Below are 22,526 nucleotides of genomic sequence, written 5' to 3' on the forward strand. Positions count from 1 at the left end.
AGACATTATACCAACAAAGCACAATTTAACTTAAAATTAATAAGTTAGTAAAATAAAAAAAATTTGGCCATTTTTGACTTGAATCAGGCATGCATTTTTTACTGTACAAATAAAGGCAGCCTTGCTGAGCTGAAGAGGATTCTTTTAAAACATTAGAATATATTACAGATCCCAATTTGAACCCTGTAAATGTATTAATAGAGCTGTTGTAGGGTAATTATTATTATCATTATTATTGTCTTACTTTTTTATTTTATTTTACAGAACAACAGTAAAATTACAATACTAACATTTATGAATGTTGATGGAGTTGTTGCTTTTTCTCGGCTTTTATTTTGGCAGAAACCCACAGGAAGCTTCTTTTTGTTGACAACAGCATGCAGATTTATAAATGATTCTCATTACGAATTTGGGAAAATGTTTGTCGCACATATCACATTGTCACATGCCTTTAAAAAAATTCACAAAAATGTTACTGAGCAACTGACGAGTAACAGTTTCAGCGCAGATTTTCCTCGTGCTTTGGACTTTGAAACCTGGCGCCACGAGCTCGTGCAGCATTGTCAGAATACATACAATTCGTGCGTGCATTAGAAAATATAACATTCTGCAGTTTATTTACTTTGAGGCCATTTCGCGATTTCAATCATCATACAGTAACCTAACCACCAGCATCAGCCACCTCTTCTTCTCATCGGAGACATGTGATGCAGCACTAAACAGTCTCTCGCTGTCGGTGCTTCGTGCTTGTAATGATTTCTGCGTCTTTCTCTGATAGTTTTAAACACTTTCACACTGCCGAAATGTTTGCTGCATTAGTGCATGCCTCTATTTGATCGCATTAGTCATTGTTCGGCCTTTTCGATTATTCGGTTGCCAAACATTCGGTGCATCCCTAGGTATTACCATGGTATCATGTCCAAAAACCATGATACTTTTTTAAAATGTACACTACTGTTATAATATTACAGTCAAGATTTAAAGTTTCTAAAAGAATGTCGCTAATGCTACAATTTCAAATGTTTCAGTGCTGTGCTGCGTAATATTTTTTCAGGATTTTTTAATGAATAGAACGTTTAAAAGAGCAGCATTTATATGAAATAAAAGTCTTCTCTTGTCTCTACTGTCACTATTGATCAGTTTCATGCATCCTTAAAAAGTAACAGTATTCATTTTTAAAGAATATCTTACAATCCCCAAACTTTTGAACGGTAGTGTCATTACCATATTTATATACCTCATTCATATGGTATTTTAAGATATTTGTAATTCCATGTATGCTAGACCTCAATGAATCCTGTAGTATTTACTGTTATGGTATTATGCATAATATGGTATTACCATGGTACTTTTTGTAACAGTCTCAAGACTTTATTTCTTTAGAACATCAGCAACCACTTTCAAAGTCTTTTCTCACAAAAACATTCTGTGGCATTGAACGATAATATCCTTGTATGTTAATATATCCCATAGTATTTCATTATGGTAATGCCTTAAAAACATTGTATACCGTGTCCAAAAACATGAAAATATATCACACATTTATTTTATGTGTAACTTAACTAACTACTTTAACTATATATATTTGCTGGATTCAAATAGAATGGTATTTATGTGATAATTAAATGTGCAAGTACTATAATATTTCCATGTTTCTTGGACACGGTATCATGGTAATACAGTGGTATTCTTTAAAGTAGCTTGATACCATGTCCAAAAGACCTTTAGTTTACCATGGTTTTTTTGTGAAGGTCATAAGTCATATCCTTTCTCCCCCTCAAAAATTCTTCTATCAAAACATGTAACCATGTTCAAAGTGTGACGGAACACAAGAGAGTCTTTGTGAGCCGTGTGAAGTGGGTCTCTCCATAAGCCGCCTCTGATAAGTTCTTTGAAGATCCGCCGTTTCTCACGTCCGGGAAAATGCGAGGAGTCCGAGACGACAAACAGCAACAGACATTTTCACCTCACATCCATATCAAGAGAGGCCAGTGCTTGACGGCCATCTTGGGCAGAGGGAAAATCTGCTTTGAGTCTTGTAGTTTACAGCTCCTAGGATGAGTGCAGCGGCGAGGGGAGGAGAAACCGAGTGTGTGTGTGTGTGTCTCAACTTGCTGAAGTAGGCAAAACATCTGGTGTGTGTGTGGGAGATGGAAGTTTTTCCTTTGCTAAAGGGAATGGTATTTGGCACACACTGTCTCTTCAACATCACACACACACACACACACACACACACAGAGCTGATACAGCCGCTTTGTTTTTCTCTGGCCCCTAAAACGAGCTGCACCATTGTGTTTGCTTGTCACAAACACCAACATTTTAATCCCCATTTTGTTTCGGGATGTTTTCAACCTTCGATTTATTCCCCATTTTATAATTTTTTTCCTCCGATAATCAAACTGCATCTGAATTCTGCATTAGTGTGTTACTTCAGGGTGTGTTGTGGAAATGTCTGATGTGGTCTTGTGTGTGGTTTCTCTCCCAGCGCTGTGAGAACGTGAAGTTCGCCGATCGTGAGGTAGTTTGTCAGTGTGGTTTGATTGTGTTAAAGAGTTCACCCAAAAATGAATATTCTGTCATTTACTCGCCCTCATGTTGATCCAAACCCATAAGACTCTGTTTGATCTTCAGAGCACAAATTAAGATATTCTTAATGAAACCTGAGAAGTTTCTGTTCCGCCATTGAAAGTACAGGTTACCAAAACTTAGAAGATCCAAAAAGGTTATAAACATGTCCTAAAATGAATCCATATGTAAGTGATTTAGTGACATATAAGTGATTTAATCCAAGTCTTGTAAAGAGATATGATTTCATTATATGATTCAATATTACGTTTAGGCTTTTATTTACATCTATACAATAATTGACACATACATACTTGCACATATGGACTTCATTCAAAATCACATACTCTTTGAGTGGGCACTACTTTTGAATAAGTAATTACTAAAAATATATGTTCTATATAACATGAATTTAATCCAGATGTACTACATCGCCATGTTGTCATTGTCATTGACCTACCAGTGTCAGTTGCATGACTTCACAAGGCCTCTCCCGTGGCCTCATGGGATAGTAAAGTGTCCGTTGGATGTGCACTTCAGTACAATTTATTTTTTTATGTCTTGAATGGCTACAGCGATCTGTCATCCCACATTTAAGAGCATCAAAATGGCACTTATTGTTTGAATTTGTGATAAAATGAACAATTTTAGAACTGAGAGTTTGTTTCTTATCAGTATAGCAAAGCACAAAGCTCATTATGATTATTGGATGGGAGTTGTGTTATGAATAATGTTTGGTGAAGAGAAAAACCACTGACCTGGCAGCCTTGGCTTGAATTACGGGTGATTCATAGGGTCAAATTGAACCTGCATTAACTGAGCTATTTTTTTAAAGTGAGCGTTATATGATGCGATTTCAATTTTTCCTTTCTCTTTGGAGTGTTACAAGCTCTTGGTGCATAAAGAAGATTTGTAAAGTTGCAAAGACTAAAGTCTCAAATCCAAAGAGATATTCTTTATAAAAGTTAAGAGTCAACCACGCCTACCTAAAATGGCTCGTTCTAACACGCCCCCACATGTCTACGTCACGATGTGGGAAGATTTGCATAACGCCGCCCAAATGTTCACGCAAAGAAAGAAGGTGTAACTTTTATTCTCGCTGTATTATTGTTGTTGCCGCCGCCATGTCGTGAAGGCGCTGTGTGTTTGGTTGTGAAAGCGAAACTACTTTGTTTGGCCTTCCAAAAGAGGACGATATCTGCTTCGTCATGCCTAGAGCTGATCCGTGCTGGTCGCTGAGGAAATACAACAACTTTGCGCTGTGGATCACCGGATTGGCTTTCAGCGTGGACGAAGCGGAGTCCAGCCCGGGGTCGTCACATGTGGTTGCCGCAAGCCCTCCGGACGCTCCTTCGTCGAATCCGCCGCCTCTACTCACTATAGCCCTCTGCCCGTTCCTCACTCTAGCCCCCAACCTCTGCTCACTCTAGGCCGCCGCCGCTCACTCTAGGCCACCGTGTGTGACGCTGTGTTTCGTTGTGAAAGCAAAACTACTTTATTTGGCCTTCCAAAAATGGACACAACTAGAAATCAGTGTTGTATTTGTTGTATTTACAACACCGTTCCGGAATACTTGTTTTTCTGCCCCCTTTAGATTAACAGGATAAAATCGGCCCTGATCCTCAGCTTTTTAAAACAATTAGCCAATTGCCGATATTGCGATTAATTGCTTTTATCGACCAATACGGTTTATTGGCCGATATATTGGTGAATCCCTATTTATAACCTTTTTGGATCTTTTACATTTTGGTTACCTGGACATTCTCAGATTTCACAAAAAATTGCTTAAGTTTAAAGATTAACTAAAGTTTTATGAGTTTGGAATGACATGAGGGTGAGTAAATGATGACAATTAGCATTTTTGAGTGCACTTCTCACTTCAGAAGTCTGGGATTGAATTCATCAAGAGCCTGTGGTGTGTTTGTGTGTGTGTGTTGGTGTCAGCGTTGGATGTTCTCTCTCAGCGAATATGACCTGTGTACTGACGTCAGCCAAGCTGAATCACAGCACACACTGCGGCACACATCTGTAACCGTATCCCTCGCAGCGCGTGGGGATGGATGTGTGGAAGTTTCAGCGGGCTAAAAATGTCCCCACTCTCCCGGATCCTGGCACAGTATGCCTGTGTGTGTGTGCTACACGGCTGAATGACGTTAGTTCATTGAGCTGATGGTAGATGAGCACCACCCCTCACTCGCGGCCTTATAAGGTTCTCTGCAGAGTAAAGCTCCAAATCCCACCTCTGCAGACGCTGTATGCTTACAGCTTATAGCTTACAGTATTGTGAGAGTGTGTGTGTGATGTTACAGTACGCTGTAATGCTGGCTTCTATTACATGTGCTTATTTTAACACATGCATGTGATGCATGCAATATGTTGGAGGCATGGAAGAGGCACACGTCCCAGCTTTGGGAAAGTCAAGTTGTTGATATTATTATCAGTGCTGTAAAGAGACCTGAATATTCCCACAGTCCCGCAGGGTTCCCACAGTCCTGATCATGGAAAACCTTGAAGTGTAAGGGGATGTTGAAGGTGAAGAATGAGATATCTGTGTCATTAGCAGCACCAAATGGAGTTACAGTCTGTTTCAGTAGCCCAGTTGGGCCGGATATAACATGAGCTCAAACAATGGTGTGAGCTTTGGTGTGGGACTGCCTGTTTGGAAACGGTCATCATTTTTGTAATTCAGTTTTGTGACACTTGTGGTGGAGAAATTACACACTTTACCGTTTTTAAAAGGTGTTTTTGTAGCCTATTGAAATACACTCAAAAGTTTGGGGTCAGTAAGTTTTTAATGTTCTGAAAGAAGTCTCTTTTGCTCACCAAGTTTGCATTTATTTGATCAAAAACAGTAATATTGTGAAATATTATTTCAATTTAAGAATTTTTTCTGTTGTAATATATTTTAAAATGCAATTTATTCCGGTAAACAGCATTTATTTGACAGACATCTTTTGTAACATTATACGTGTCTTTACAGTTACTTTTGGTCAATTTAATGTATCCTTGTTGAATTAAAAGTATCAAAAAAAAAGTACAGACTCCAAACTTTTGAACAGTATTGTAGTATATTTTCTATTATATGGAAATATTTTATTTATTTAATTTTTTTTATTTTAGGCTTCAGTACTGAGTAGAGTCCACTATCTTGGATAAAACATATTAGTAGTCATGGTATTACTTTTGCATTACAATGCATTCTGTGATTTCCATTTGTGTAAATGTCTGACAGATATTTGACTGTTAAAAGGTATATAACTGGACAACCTGGACAAGTCTTGGAACATAGGACATAACATGTGGGGTTCTTTGTGCAGTTTTGACAATTTTGTTAATCTGTATTATGATGCAACATACACTGGAATCAAGTTCATACACGAATGGCTAAATAGTTCTGTAGTCTTATCTTTTTTGACATCATAAAGACGATTTTGTGATTGACACGTCATGCATGCTGTGGTGCACTATTTCCAGGTACAGAGTTTTAGAATCTGAATTCTGGAAATGCAGTAGCTCCTCCCCCTCATTCCGGGATGCTGTGACTTCCGGGAGCGGCATTTTTGGGTGGTGCTCCCTCACTTCTTTTTTTTTTTTTTCCCACGCTACGTGTTTGCACAGTCCGGCAGCTTATAATTTCACCCTCTGCAATTTTCTCCATCTCTCTGGTTTTCTAAGTAAAGAGGAAGGAGGCCCTAAAAATGGCCGCACTATAAAAGCGCTTGACGTCGGGGTTGCTGCGGAGATGTAAGGGGGCTTTCATGTTCTCAGTGCTGCACTATTAGACCTGTGGCTCTCTGCTCCGCTGCTGCACAGTGCTGTATTTATAGCTGAGGTTTGTCTCAAGCCGCTGCCTCTTCAGCTCTGAGCTCAGGCCTGGTCCTTCCCGTAGATTTAAACTGGGGCCTAATCGTAACCATGAGCTCTGTGCTGGGGTCTACTTCTCCTCAGCTCCATCACAGGGCCTACTGTCATGATTTCTGTGTGCAATTAAAGTAAGTAATGGAAAAGTATCCCAGGATTGGTTTCAGAGGTTAAGTGAGGAATTGAAGCTGTATTTGTTTTGAATGTAAAAAACAAATCAGGTCAGTCGTTCCGAGGCAAACAGAAAGAGAGCAGATTGTCTGTATCAGGTCTTGTGCTCTCTGTCTCTGTGTTTGTGCCGAGCGATGATGTCATAAAGCTTTTGGCTCCTCTCAGGCTGTTCAAATCTGTGTTGAGTGTTTCCAGGGAAACAATGATGCTTGTTTATCAACCGTTGGCAAGGTCAGTTACTCCTCAGGCCGAAGGAAGGATCCAAGAAAGAGTGGCGTTTTCAAATAAACGAAGAAAGGGAAGGAAAGGAAATTTGTTTGTTTTTGTGTGTTAGAGGGCGCTATAGACTAGCGTGTTCCTAAAAAAGCAGATTAACAGTGTGTTTCTACTCTAAATAGTACTTTTAGGGTTTATTTTGTGTTGTCTGTGGCTTTTGATCATGTGACTAACATTCGTTTCTCCTTTTTTCCCACCAGAATGAAGAGTATAAAGCCGCCGCATCTTCAAGCGTCCAGACTCAAAATCTCTCCCCTTTCACCACAAGTCGGACCTCAGAAAACTGGACCTCAATAAACTCACTAACCTCATTATCACCCGGACGCTACCAAAACCATATGGACAAAACAGACCTGGACCTCACAAATGCTGGATTCCACTAACCATAAATCTCTCACGAGCAGACTATCACTGTGCTTCAGACATTACCAGACGTTACTGTCCAACTGTTACAGACTCGGTACAAATCGATTTCTACCATCAGACGTGGTAAAACGGCACCGTTTGAGGTAAAGGCCAATGGTACTGCAGTAGTAGTTGTAGTCTCTCAAGCAATGTTACATTAATAATATTTATGTAAATGATGGTACTTCACTAGTAGCCAATGTACGACAATTGTTTTGGTACAGGAATGCTTTACGAAGCAGCCATATTGTGTTGGGTTTGTACGACAGTCAATACTGCCAGATATTTCCATTACATCCGGAATTACACATTGTGATACTGCTCTCAATTAGACACTTTCATACACCCAGTACGGAGAACCTCAAACACCCCGACTTTCACCTCAGGATTTTTTACGAAAGAGTTTACACACACACACACACACACACTGTGTTTCAGCACTGTGAGCCATGACTGACCTCATGCTGCCAAACACACACTGTGATGTCTGTCAAACCCATGTTTCATTTCATACTTGGTCACATTATATCCCGGGGTGTTTATATTGGCCTCCAAACAGAACTTCACCCCCATTTTATTTTATAATAATTTTTAATAATTTAATTTTTATTTCTATGTTTATTTTATTATTAAAACCTTTTTTTAACGTGAAAATAATTTTTTATAATTAATGTATATCTCATATAGAGTATATATGGCTTCCAAACAGAACTATGAAACATCTTGGTACTATTCATTTTTTTAATTATTTAATTTCTTTTTTTTTTTTTTTTTACTTTTTTTTTTGTTTTTTTATATATTTAAAACCTTTTTTTTATTTGTTTATTGTTTTCATGCTAATTACTAATAATTTAAGCATATCTCATATATATTTTTTGGCTTCCAAACAGAACTATGAAACATCTTGGTACTATTCATTTTTTTAGTTATTTAATTTCATTTTTTTTTTTTTTACTTTTTTTTTTGTATTATTATATATTTAAAACCTTTTTTTTATTTGTTTATTGTTTTCATGCTAATTACTAATAATTTAAGCATATCTCATATATATTTTTTGGCTTCCAAACAGAACCCATCCAGAAAAATGGTAAAAAAAAAATAAATTTCACTTAATTTTTATTTTTTCAATGATATATGCACAGGTTTGGTTACCGTAAACCAATTTTTTTTTTTCATTATTACCTGATTACCTGATGAACAATACAGAGATTTTGTAAATGATGAGGGGCGGACATTTATTTTATTTTATTATTATCGTCACAAATGAATAGAGGCCTTACAGCCCTGGTTGGGCTCAATAAAGAGCTTATTCAAGCAATCACATTCATGGGTGTGTAAATCCCATGACTGAACTAATGTTTCTGATCAGATTGAAAAACTCGCACAAGAATGTGCCGTAAGAGTTCAGTATGATACTTAAACGTCTAAACCTTGTAGTGCAAGTCGATTTTACAGGCAGCAGTGCTGGGTTTTTTTTTTTGTTTTTTGAGCGTTCTGCTGTTAAACGTTGGAAGCCAGTCAAAGTTGCTTGCAACCTTTTTTAGGCTGTTTTATTTCATTACAGTTTTATCTTTTATTTCATAAGGTTTATTTTTGCTTAAAATAACTCTTGCTGGGGCAATGGTAAGCTCACAGCAACAGGTTTAAAAAAGAAAAACACCCTCAATGTCTCATGTTTGCTGCTGAAATGAAACAAACAATGAACAATCTGTAAATTATTGAATTTATAGAAATGTTGGTTCTCTTTTAAGAGTTAAAGTATTTAACATTTCATGTTTGGTGTTTCATTATAATTTTTTTGCCTTCAGAATCTCGACATATTTTTAAAATGTGTCCACTGTTCTTATGTTCAATCTTTTTGTGGGGAATATTTGCTTTTTTGGTAAAATGTGTAATCCAACCTTTTTAAGAGAATGGTACAGTTCTGTAGAGTTTCCTTAATTTTTTAAAAGATGCTTATTAATGTAACATGGACATCAGGGACTTCCCTTTTTCCCCCCACCAACTCCGGATTGAATTGCTTTTGGAAACCTGTTACACTTGCGTTTTCCTGAGCTCTGATTGGCTGTAACAGTAGTGTTCCTGAAACCTGATAGGCTGTTCTAAAGGTTGCCTGTCATTCGATAGGTTGCAGTTGTCGATTTAGCACCCTGTGGTTGTGTTGCAGGGTGTGGGGGCATCACTCTTCCCACGATTATGTAGCCAAACTTTCAACATCTCAACCAAACTTGTTCTTTGTAAATAATGTATTGTATAAATAAAAACCGATGATAGGTGGATATTGGACTGACCTGGGCTGTTTGGTTTTATGGATGCTCAAAGCAAGCAGATGATTGGTCTTCTTGAATGAGTGAATGAATGAATTGAAACATGTAAACAATATGAGTGTATATACAGATGAATGGATGTATGCACATGTAAACAGATATGTTTGTTTTCAATGAATGAAATGACCAGCAGTAAGGAGAGGGCTGTGTAAACCCCTCCCCGCCCCCTATTTAGAAGAATGGTATCTTCTGGAACCTTGATGTGTAATAAAGTAGAAGCGCTTATCTTTTCTGAACCTGTTGTTTCCTGTGCTCTTTATGACACAATGCATGCAACACTAGAGGCTATATTGTAAACAAGGCTGTTGTTAAAAAAAATGGACTGGTGTCTGCAACCCATTCCATATTCGAAATGTAATATGGCTTTGAGTGCCTTGTACTATAATTTGATTAAATTACTGTCTACATGTGCGTGTATACATATATATATATATATATATATATGAAGAGTTAATTTGCAAAAACCGATAACTCCATTTTTATTTTCCGAAATCACGTTTTTTTTATTGCGCATTTTAAGTAATATCAATTAAACTGCAGTTGGGTTGTTTTGATTAAGTAATAATAACTTAAACAAATACAGGTAATTTACCAAATTAAAGTTCATTTAAAGTAGGCTATGTTTTTTTACATAATAAAAGTTTGTTTTATAGCAAAAGCAGATAACTCCACATTTCATATTTTAGAGTTTAAAAAACACTCGTTTAATCTTTGTAATCTCCTCAGATGACAATGTATGCCTGACAAACGTTGTTGTTGTTGTGATCATAAACTGTATGGATGTGACTACACGCAATACACGGAGCTTTTCCCTCACCATTGTAAAGGCTGATTTATACTTCTGCGTCGGACCTACGCCGTAGCTTACGCATAGACGCACACCCATACGCCGTAGCCTGAAGTGCACCTCTCCAAAAATCTAACAGCGTGTCAATTCTACGCAGACCGCAAGCGCTGTGATTGGTCTGCAAGAACCCCTCCCTCCATATGTACTTGAGTTTTGTGTGTGTTTATGTGCACTTTAATATATTTTAATGTTACACCTTCTTATATAAAATAAAACAAAGCAAAGAACAAGTGTCTTATCATTTATTATACTACATAGCATTATACATCAGTAGTTGTCCGCAACAAACAAGTGCAGATTGAAAGAATGCCATCATCTCCTTTTTGTAGTTTTAAATAATGATTTAATGATTTTATATTTATTTTTCCGCCGTCACGGCTATAATGCTTCTCCGACGAGCCGCTTCTTCTTCGGCTTTTGCCGTGGTACTGCGGGTTACACCAGCACATGCCCGTGGACACTGCTGACTAGCGGTTTGCATGTGTACTGCACGTCGACACGGACAACGACGCAGAGGTATAAATGAAAACTGACGCATAGCCTACGGCGTAGGTCCGACGCAGAAGTATAAATCAGCCTTAACACGCTGCTTTTGCAAGGTTCCGAGAAAACGATTCAGCTTTTATTTTCCTTTTTTGCCCTGAAGAAGATATCACAGGTTCATCAAGTTCGTCAAAATTATCCATCCTCGATCACTTTTAGACTGCTTTGACGAAACTCCTCTCAGCTAACAAGTCTTTTCAAAGTGAAAGTAGCCTTGTCACCTGACCTGAATTGAAACACTGATTCGCTAAAATGGACTTGTCGGCTTCTGTTCAAAAACAACAAGGGCGCTTGTCGGCTTCTGCAGCAAAACGTGACCTCGAGATGCCTTGAAAGTGGACAAAACCGGCTTTTTTTGACAAAACGTGTTTAGGGTTCAGATCGCGCTATATGTGGAGAAAGGCTACGTGCCCCCGGTCCGCGATTTCTGCTGAGGGTAGGGGTGTGCGCTATGAAGATTTTTGATCGTGGACCATATGTCTCCATGATTTGCTTTTGAAGAAATATCGTTGTATCATGCTACAGCGCACACTCTATCAGCTGCAGTTCTGGCGCCGCCGAATCAATATACTGCGCAATGCGACATACATTCACATCAGTGTTAACTCAGTGGTAGAGTTACGCCGAGTTCACACTGCACGATTTTAGCCCGATTTTTCACTCGCCGACAGGTTTTGCGAAATCGCCGACAAATGCCCGAAGTCGGAGGCAAATCGGTGCTCGTTCACACGAGTGACAATCACGCAGTGTGAATTATCAAAGACGCGATCTGAGGGAGTCGCCGACGCCCGCAAAATATTTGGCATAGTTATAGACCAGAATATCAGTATTTTAATAGATATATGAACAATTATAACATACAGAAACAAGCACAAACATTTGCTTGACCAGCCACAACATCAGCATAACAGTTACTGCTAAATTATTTACCTCCAACTCTCTTTGCAGAACACACAATCCCTGTTCCCTGCATCTCCCACCTGCATAATCTGTTTTTCTTTTTCTCCTTGTTGCTGGAAATCAGCTCACAGACAATTTGCGGGCTATATATAATTTTTTTTTTTAATAATTCCAGTCTTGCTCGAGGATCCGGTCTGACGCACGCGGGTTCTCGCGTTATTTCCTTATCACTTCTCGCGTGTGTTTTGTTGTGAAACGTAGTTTGCGGACCAGACAAGGCTGTCGGCGATTCTTCCTATTGTGAAGTCATGCAGTGTGAAACCTCCTGTCGCCGATCCATCGTGTAGTGTGAACACAGCAGCAACTGAATGCTAACCCAGATAGTCACGCAGTGTGACAACAACGGCGATCCGACGAGTTTGAAAATCGTGCAGTGTGAACTCGGCATTACTCTCAAGGGACACTGCACTTATTCACGATCACAAAAGTAAATGTTTTGCTTCTGCTTTAAAGCCTTAATGGTTAAACGTTTCATTCGTGTGCTGTTCTGAAGAGCGCTTTTTCTGAGCACACCCAAAGCGCGCGCACGAAAAAGCCCTCAAACAGTGCCTGATTACTGAACTAAGTTATGTTTTGTGCTAATACTGTCAAAACACACAAGGTTTATGTATAGACTTAGTTAATTATGTCTAAAATGAAAGTAAACACCTGAGAGAAATTGATACTTGCCTGTATATTAGATGCGTGCAGGTCTTAAAGGGACAGTAGGCTACATGCTGCCAACTGCAATTAAAGGGATAGTTCACCCGAAATTTTTATTTCTGTCATTTTTTATTCACTCACATGTTGTGTTGTCCCAAACCTATATTAATTTCTTTCTTGTGCTGAACACAAAAGAAGATATTTTGAAGAATCTGGGTAACCAAACAGTTGCTTGTCCACATAGACTTTGATAGTAGGAAAAAAATATATACTATGAAAGTCACTGTGGACCAACAACTGTTTGGTTTTCCACCTTCTTCAAAATAGCATTTATGTTTAGCAGAAGAAGGAAACTCATTCAGGTTTAAAACAACATTTGAGTGAGTAAATGAAGGTATGAAAATAAAACACTAGCCTATTGACATTTTTGGGTGAAGTATTCCTTTAAAGTCCACGTGAACCGGAAGTTGCTGCCGACTTTATTTCAGTGTAGTGACGTATTTCCAGCTGAAACTGAATATTGAATAGAGGGCGTGGTTTTATGTTTGTGCTCCTCCTCTCTGTCTCTCACTCATAGCAATCTAATGGTTGGAGGGGCGTGTTTAAGGATATTCTGCCCAAGCCGTCAAACTGACGTCATCAGAGAAGGAATGCCATTCCAGAGCTGAAGCAAATGTTCAGATTTTGATTAAAGATGACCAAAACAAACAATTTTTTTCAGCGGATTAACTGTTCACATCAATGCTAGCAATGTGCGCTAGTAAAGTAAATAAAGTCAATTTTGATTTCATGCGGACTTTAATGTTAATAAAACACCAAACACAAAGAGAAACATCACTCACTACTCTTGACTGAAAAAAATACAGTTGCTTTAATAGGAATCAATGTATATAGTGTTTTATTTTTATATTTGTTCATTACATTTTTGAATGATCCTGCTAAATACACCTATTGTAGCCTACCTGAAAATAAAACACTGTTTATTTTATTTGTATATTATGTGTATTTGTAATGTGGATCTTTGTTCTCAATTTTTAATAACAAAGATAAAATAATAACAAAGATTTTTATCTTCACCCACTTTGGCCTTTTTATATTTTGTTACCTTGAAAAGCTTTGTCCTTATAATAGGGAAATTAGTTTGGCTGTAATGCTCAAACAGCTTGCAAGATAGAAAAACCAACATGACAAAGAATCGTGATAAAATCGTGAATCGTGATATTTAAAAAAAATAAATAAATAAATAAATTTTGTGATATTTTTGCCATATCGCCCACCCCTAGCCGAGGGGGAACGAACCCATACATACATCCCCCCCCCATTACAATTATGCCCTCATAATGCCATTTCGCCCCTGTCCCTCCGGAAGGTCTGTGCGCGCCACTGGGGATTGTGCTGTTTTGACATACACTATCATTTAAAAGTTTGAGTCCGAGAGATTTTGCTTTTTAGAAAGTAATTATTTTATTCAGCAAGGATGCATTAAATTGATCAAAAGTAGCAGTAAAGACATTTATAATGTGACAAGATTTCAATATCAAATAAATGCTTTGAACTTTCTATTTATCAAAGAATCCAGAAAAACATTTTCTGCATGTTTCTTGAGCAGCAAATCAGCATATTATAGTGATTTCTGAAGAATCACGTGACACTGAAGACTCCAGTAATGATGCTGAAAATTCAGTTTTGCATCACAAGAATAAGTTACATTTTAAAATCTATTAAAATAGAAAACAGTTATTTTGAAGTAAAATATTTTGACAATATTACTGTTCTACTGGATTTTTGAGCTAAGAAATGCAGCCTTGATAAGCATTTTCAAAAACATAAAAAAATCTTACAGACCTCAAACTTTTAAATGGTGGTGGCACAATGGTGAGTTTTTACCTATATATCTGTTCTCTAGTTGAATTTTACTACATCTTGGCTTTTGTTTCCATAGTCAGATACTCAACGGGAGAGTCTGGATTTGCGGCATGTAGACTGGACTCTAGAGGCCTGCAACATATGGAAAGTCTTTCAGAATGTGGAGAAGGAAAGAATGACATGATGTTGTATATACCTCATCAATGGAGTTCTCCACAGACATTCCTTCAGCAGGAGCTCTGTGATGGGCCAGCAGCAGACAAAAGGATGTCCTTACTCTCGCTCTCTCTCTCTGTGTGTGTGTGTGTGTATGGGGTCAATTAACCTGCTAGCTGCTGGGATTTGATTGTATTTAGTATTTAATGAGATCGGAACATGCTGCCTGGCAAAAAGCCCCGCATGAGAAAGCAGTGTCCTTGCTTTCACCTGCCCAGATTGTGAGCGCTCTCGCTTGTAATGGTGTCCTCAGATACCCCACTTTAACTCTATTAGCCTCAGTAAACTCGTCTCTGTTTCAGATTAGTGATGCACAGGTTTTGACATATTAGAGCAACTATGAATAGAAGCGAAACTGATGCACTTCAGACTGATTGATAACTGTTGTTAAATTGCTTGGTTTATGTATATTTTGTTAGTATAATCAAATAAAAGGAATTAGTTTACGTCAATTCGTTCACCTTATTCAGTATTTCAATACAAGTTAGGAAAATACTGCTGATAACTGCATTTTTACACAGTAATGATGTTTGGTATTCGCTTGTACTAAACTGGCTGCCATGTTGCCAGGCTGTCAATTTTTTCTTAGAAAGTGGATTTTAAATTTTGATAGGATGGTTTGAGCGAGTTGCTATGCAGTTGCTATAGGTTGTATTTTTTATGTGTTGCTATGCAGTTGTTTAAAGCCCATTCCCACATTTTCCAGTTTAAGTGTTTTGTCATCATCTAAGTGAAAATCACAAGTCTGATCTCCAGAAAGGTAAAAGCACACCTCAAAAAGAGCCGCGCAAATTGCAATATCATTTATCTTTGTAGCACAAATGGCACAGGACAGTTAATGGCTAAAAACATTTAAATACGTCTGTCAAAGGACAATGAGCTATACTGAAACAATGAAGCTGACATGCAGTAACAAAGAAAGCTTTTGAAGTCTTTAAACCCCCCTCCTCCTCACGGACACATACACACCTGGTTTATAAAGTGTTTATAGGTAACCAGGTAGCTAACTGACAGGAATGCCAGACATGTAGTCATGGTCTCTCATTAGACAGAGAGAATGAAAGAGGTCCATTTCCAGAACCTCTTTCAGAACATGCAGACACACAATGGCTTTTTTTAAGTGCACGTTCTCAGTGTTGTCTTTGTTGTAGGGTGCTATAAGCGGATCTCTCTGCTTTGCTGTGCTAAAGTTTCATCTCCATCACAGGCATACACACTTACTCTGCAGAATCCACAGATATAGCAGGTTTTAAAGCACTCGGAGAGCAGAGGGTCCCAGCTGTTAAACTAAACACAGTCAAAATCATCTTTCTGTTTAGCTTTATATTATCCAACAGATAAATACAAAGCACTCGTATCAGATATCAGCTGTGTAAGTTTACACTCTCTAATGGAAAGAATGTTTTCCTGTTCGTATGTCAAAGTCAAAGTCTGCTTTATTGTCAATTCTGCCACATGTACAGCACATACATACAGAGAATTGAAATTGCGTTACTCTCAGAATGCAGACACACAATGGCTTTTTTAAGTGCACGTTCTCAGTGTTGTCTTTGTTGTAGGGTGCTATAAGCGGATCTCTCTGCTTTGCTGTGCTAAAGTTTCATCTCCATCACAGGCATACACACTTACTTATACACACTTACTCTGCAGAATCCACAGATATAGCAGGTTTTAAAGCACTCGGAGAGCAGAGGGTCCCAGCTGTTAAACTAAACACAGTCAAAATCATCTTTCTGTTTAGCTTTATATTATCCAACAGATAAATACAAAGCACTCGTATCAGATATCAGCTGTGTAAGTTTACACTCTCTAATGGAAAGAATGTTTTCCTGTTCGTATGTCAAAGTCAAAGTCTGCTTTATTGTCAATTCTGCCACATGTACAGCACATACATACAGAGAATTGAAATTGCGTTACTCTCAGACCCTTGGTGCATACAGTTAACACTTAACACTAACAGTAGACATAATACAGATAAATACAGTTTAAATATATATAAAATACAACCTATACAATATACAAATAAGGTCATTGTGTAAAAAAAAAAAGAAAAAAGAGAGAGATAGAAAAAGTGGCATAAGGCACATGGCAGTTATAGTGCAAACCAGTGATATAAACAACTGTGAAGATATAACGAGTGTAGTGCAAAAGAGCTTATCAGTCTGTTAAAGTGATAAAGAGCACAGAGAACAGTCTTTAATTAAACTGTCAGAGAGGTAGTTTGCAGTACAATGCTGGACAAAGTGACTGGTGCAGGTCAGTGTGACCTGGGGGGGTTAAGAGCTCAGAGGTGCGTGGGGCAAAAGAGAGGATGGGGTGGGGGGCAAGGTCCGGAGGGAGTTCAGCTTCTTGACAGTCTGATGGATGAAGCTGTCCTTCAGTCTGCTGGTCCTGAAGAAGCTGTGTGTTGGGTGGGTGGGATCACCTGCAATGCAGAGGGCTTTGCGGGTGAGACGGGTGTTGTAAATATGCAGTGTTGTCAGTCCAGGAGAGGTCCTCTGTGATGTGTACACCCAGGAACTTGGTGCTGCTCACTCTCTCCACAGTCGCACCGTTGATGGTCAGAGGAACATGTTGAGTGTGCACTCTCCTGAAGTCAACAACAATCTCCTTCGTCTTCTCCACATTCAGAGAGAGATTGTTTTCACTGCACCACCCGGCCAGGTGGCTCACCTCACTCCTGTAGTTTGTTTCATCTCTGTTGCTAATGAGACCCACTACAGTCGTGTCATCCGCAAACTTGATAAGGAGGTTGGAGTTGTGTGATGGTGTGCAGTAGTGTGTCAGCAGAGTGAAGAGGAGGGGGCTCAGCATACATCCTTGGGGGGCCCCAGTGTTCAGTGTGATGGTGCTGGATGTGTTACTGTCGACCCGTACTGCCTGAGGTCTCCCAGTCAGGAAGTCCAATAGCCAGTTGCAGTAGCTGTCCAATAGCCAGTAGCGAAGTGTTGAGCCCCAGCTGGACCAGTTTGTGAATGAGCTATTGAGGGATGATTGTGTTGAATGCTGAACTGAAGTCTATGAACAGCATTCTGACATATGAGTCTTTTTTGTCCAGATGTGTGAGTGCTGAGTGGAGGGTAGTGGCGATGGCATCATCGGTCGAGCGGTTGGACCGATATGCAAACTGGAAGGGGTCCAGGGAGGGGGGGAGGGCAGACTTGATGTGGTGCATGACTAGCCATTCAAAGCACTTCATGAGGATAGGGGTAAGTGCAACTGGACGGTAGTCATTGAAGCAGGATGGAGACGACTTCTTTGGGACTGGAATGATGGTGGTAGCTTTGAAGCATGTGGGGACAACAGCCTGACTTAGCGAGATGTTGAAAATGTCTGTGAAGACATCAGTGAGTTCCACTGCACGGTCTCTCAGTACACGCCCAGGAATGTTGTCAGGACCCAGAACTTTGCATGCGTTGATCCTGATGAGGGATCTCCTCACGCTGTCCGGGGACAGCGTCATCACCTGGTCGCTGGGAGGAGGTGGAGTCTTCTGTGCAGTGGTGCTGTTTTGTGCCTCAAAGCGAGCGAAGAAGGCGTTCAGCTTGTTCTGCAGGGAGAGGGTGCTGTCACAGGTCCGCGGTGGGGGTTTGTAGTCCGTAATGGTCTGTATCCCCTGCCACAGGCCCCGAGTGTCTCTGCTGTCGCTGAAATGATGGGCTATCCTCCGGGAGTACTGTCTCTTAGCCTCTCTGATGCCGCAGGGTAGGTTGGCCCTAGCTGTCTTCAGGCCCACCTCATCTCCAGCTCTGAAGGCAGCGTTCCGCGTCTTCAGGAGTCTGTAGACCTCCCCTGTTAGCCACGGCTTCTGGTTGGCCCGGACAGTAATGGTCTTTGTGTCCGTTACATCAATGCACTTGGTGATGTAGGCAGTGACAGTCTCTGTGTACTCCTGGAGGTCTGTGGTGTTATTGAATGTGGCAGCCTGCTTAAACATATTCCAGTCAGTGGTGTTAAAACAGTCTCTGATGACCCTTCCTGCCACACTTGTATCTGTTTGTGAACTGGTTTGGCAACTTTAACGAGCGGTCTGTATGCAGGCATTAGCATGACAGTAATGTGGTCTGAGGTGCCAAGATGGGGGAGGGGGAGGGCCTTGTAAGTATCTATGTATCCATGTTATTGTAATATTATTTACAGTCTATTTTGAAGCAGCTTTTTTTTCAGTTTTCATCTTTCTTTTTAGCTTTAATTTATATTTAATTGAGATTTAGTTTGAGTAATTTTAGTTCTTCAGTTTAAACTTTATTTCACTTAACATGGCAACATTTAAATTTTCATTAAAAGTTTTCATTCAAGTTTTTCAAGTAAAATTGTTTCTTTATTTTTTTTTTTTTTTTCACCTGTGCTACAAATGCTGAAATTAATACGGATACCCGTTTATCTTTTGTTTTGTTTTTGCCTTGAAGTTAAATATTCACATTCTTCATTGTATCGTCTGCAGGGAAGAGAAATCATTTTATCGCTTTGCGTGACAATTAGATTTTTTTCACAAAAAAAGTGTGTGTTCAGCAAGCAGATGGAAGTCCATTCATTTCTTTGTTGGAAACGTTTCAATGACGAAGTATAATTGTTGTCATTGTAAATACAATTCAGCGCATTCAGGTCACATTCAGCGGACAGACATGAACACACTGTATTTTTTATATTTATTTCAACAAATGGCAACCAAAATCAAATCCCTGGGAGCTTGTTTACAGTTTTGTAGTACTTTAAAATGCTGGCTTGATGTACTATTGAATATTAATATTATATGAATATTAATTACATGTTAAGCGTTTTCTCCCTTTAGAAAACCATAAAACAAAACGCTTAACATGGCTTATGCATTGAACGGACAGTTACATTTAAAGGTGCAATAGGTGATTGCCTTCAGAAACATTTTTTGTTATGCTGGTTGAAAGTCTCTTCACATCACGATAGCAATCATTAAGTTAAGTGGTCTAAATTAATTTATCTGTATTTATATATTCTGTGGAAGGTGTAGGACCAAGAAATGTTCGTACAATCAAAACGCTCGGTCCGAGCATTTTAATTGGCTTACCTACCTGCCTGTCAACGTATGTATTAGCATACCTCTGCGCACCCTGTTCGCGCAGACAGGATACATAATTAGCGCGTTCACGCACGCTGTGCAGACAGAGCGAGAATGGCAGACAAACATCAACAACCTGATCTTCCTTCCTGGTATTGTAGTACTTTTAAAGTTTTCTCACTGGTGAATGACACATGATGTAGCCCAGTGGTTCCCAATTCCATTTCTCGGTCCTCCCCACTTCGGAACATTCATTCATGGATTTGCGCTGATCAGCGTCTTCACACACAGACGAAACTTACTGGAGAATTGTGACATGATATAGGCTACCTCTGTAAATAAATACTATTTAAATTTACATCTTGCACACTTCAATGCGCGAGCACTGGAATTGGGGACCGCTGATGTAGCCTATTGTAGTAATGTTGTCTCTGGTATTCTGGTCTGTGAGCGAATATGCGTTCAGGGGGCGTGGCTTTGGACGGAGATTGCAGGGAGGGTGGGACGTTCGCTTTCAGTGCTATCAGGCTAAAGTTAGCATTTTCCAAGATTTCCTACTGCACCTTTAAAGTTCATATTTTGGGCTCATCTGTTTTCCTGCACATAGTATGCTTTATTAGTAAAGTGTGCACAGAATGTGGTCTTTTAATATCACTGTCTCAGTGCATTAGCGTTTTCTTTTTATAAGAGGAAAACGCTTAACGTGTAAATAAACATGTTTCGTTCACATTTTGGGCTTATATGCATATCTGCACGTAGTATGCTTTACAATTTTGTCTTTATCACTGTCTTGGTACATTAAGTCACATTGAGCGTTATTCGTGTTGAGCGTTGTAGGCTAATCTCTGTTCAAGTTCTGCTAATTCACAAGTCGAGTGAAAGTCATACTAGCAAAGGTAATGTTAATTATTAAAACAAACAAAATCAAAATTTTCAAAAAAAACCCAGCAATGTGATTCTTTTATTGAGTGATAGGCAAAGGGTTTAATCAGTGACATTATTAATAGGTTTACTATCCGGCGTCTTAGCGTGATCTCCGCGACCTGCTTCCCTTGGTGTTTTTACACATAGAAAAGGCGAAAAAACATATTAAATTGTCCAGTTTTCTCTCAGAACGATGATCTGAGTTACAACTGCAATTCTCGATGCAGCATGAATGACATACAATGGTGACATTTTTCACAATCACGGCAGAAAATCAAACTACTGCGCTAAACTCAATAGTGGAAAAGCTGCACGATCCTCCCAGTATGGCGGATAAACAGCTTCACATTCTCTATATTTAAAGCTGCAGTCCGTAACTTTTTTTGTGTTCAAAATGTACAAAATTTATATAATAAGCGAGTACACCATGAATCCATTTTCCAAACCGTGTTTTTGGCCTGTCCTGAATCACTACGGTACACCTATAATAGGTGTTTATATTCAAAACATTTTAGACTGGTTCGGGTAGGTACCGCTGCAGAGTAGCCCAGTACCTGTGTGATTCGTCATAGACATAAACAGAGAGAAGTAGCTCCTGCTACAATGTTCTTCTGCAAGACGCACACAGTTCTGTTTATTAACCGCTAGAGCGCCAAAAATTTATGGACTTCAGCTTTAATTTTTTTCCAGCTTTATTTAAATTATCGAAAATAATTTTAAGTTTTAGTTAATAAAAACTCTGGTATGTTTTTTTATTATTTATGAGTGTATGTGCAGTTTAATTCAAACCTCCATCAACATAATTAAACTCCATCAGCATAATTAATTGTGACCAATCTTTCTCTTTTGACAGCAATTTAAAATCACTAGTGACATAATGTGTTGTTTTGAAAGCAGAATGATTAGTGGATATTTGTGCCCAATTAATTTTTTAGAGGGCTATGGCTAAATGCTAAAATTGCTTAATGGACTTTGTCACATGACATTTACAGCTCAGATGATTGGCTTAAAACACATGGCTGCAGAACTAAGCTCCCATGTGCAAAGGCATATTTCAAATCACATACTGCCATTGAGGTAAATGGGAATGCTAACTTGCTCCTTTATGGTCCTATTTACCACTTATTTTTGTTAATTGAGTTTAACGTAATAATGATTAATTAAAAAAAAAGAGTCTGTCTAATATGCAACTTGAGGGATTCAGATAGTATGGATAAGTATGCAAAAAACCTTAGCTACTTAGGAGAGCTCAGCAAGTGAGGATAATTGAGGAAAAAAGTATAGTTGGCAAAAGTACCATGGTGCTCTCTCTCTCTCTTTCATTGCACCATGGTACCTCCAGTACAGTATCTATTGAAAGAGGAGGAGGTGGTTGTCAGGGTGGGTCAAACTCATGTTTGGGTGGACCAGGACTATTCTGTGCCTGCAGGCCTGGAGGCAAGAGATATGAATGAAGAGTAAAAAGTAAGCAGAAAATAGGTAGCGAACTATCAAAAGACCTGATAAGCCAAAAATAGGGCTAAAAAGAGAAAAAGGAACAGATTAAAGTAGAGCAGTGCACTGGAAGCAAAAAAATGGTGAGAACAAAGACTGGAAGTGTGGAAGAAAATCACAAGGAGGTGTATGCATGTGTACATGTATGTGTGTGTGCTGTATGTGAGGGGTTGATGTATAAAGGGGCCCCATGGCAGTCTGGGGGATAATACTCAGCAGATGTGTCCTTATCTGACTCTGAGAATATAGCGCTGAACTCAGACGGAGAGGAGAACGTTCATACCGTATGCTTGCATGCATACGTCTGTCTACAAGCAACTGACCGTTTCAGGGTCAGGCTTCACATAATTGTAAATTCCAAAGAATCAAAATTCCAAAGAATTCCCAATGTGCT

The 22,526-nt window shown here is 39.0% G+C and overlaps 1 protein-coding gene across 1 annotated transcript in view; it reads left to right on the forward strand.

The window, feature by feature from the left end:
- irs1 (insulin receptor substrate 1) overlaps positions 1–7,845 on the forward strand; it is a 21,811-nt gene extending 13,966 nt beyond the window's left edge. Inside the window, exon 2 of the mRNA XM_016267976.1 lies at positions 7,074–7,845. Within this exon, the coding sequence (XP_016123462.1) occupies positions 7,074–7,078 (5 nt within the window). The 3' untranslated portion in view covers positions 7,079–7,845. The remainder of the gene's footprint in view (positions 1–7,073) is intronic.
- The last annotated feature ends 14,681 nt before the right edge of the window (positions 7,846–22,526 follow it).

Source organism: Sinocyclocheilus grahami, unplaced genomic scaffold (genome assembly GCF_001515645.1).
Source record: "Sinocyclocheilus grahami isolate Dianchi unplaced genomic scaffold, SAMN03320097.WGS_v1.1 scaffold42.1, whole genome shotgun sequence".
NCBI lineage: Eukaryota > Metazoa > Chordata > Actinopteri > Cypriniformes > Cyprinidae > Sinocyclocheilus > Sinocyclocheilus grahami.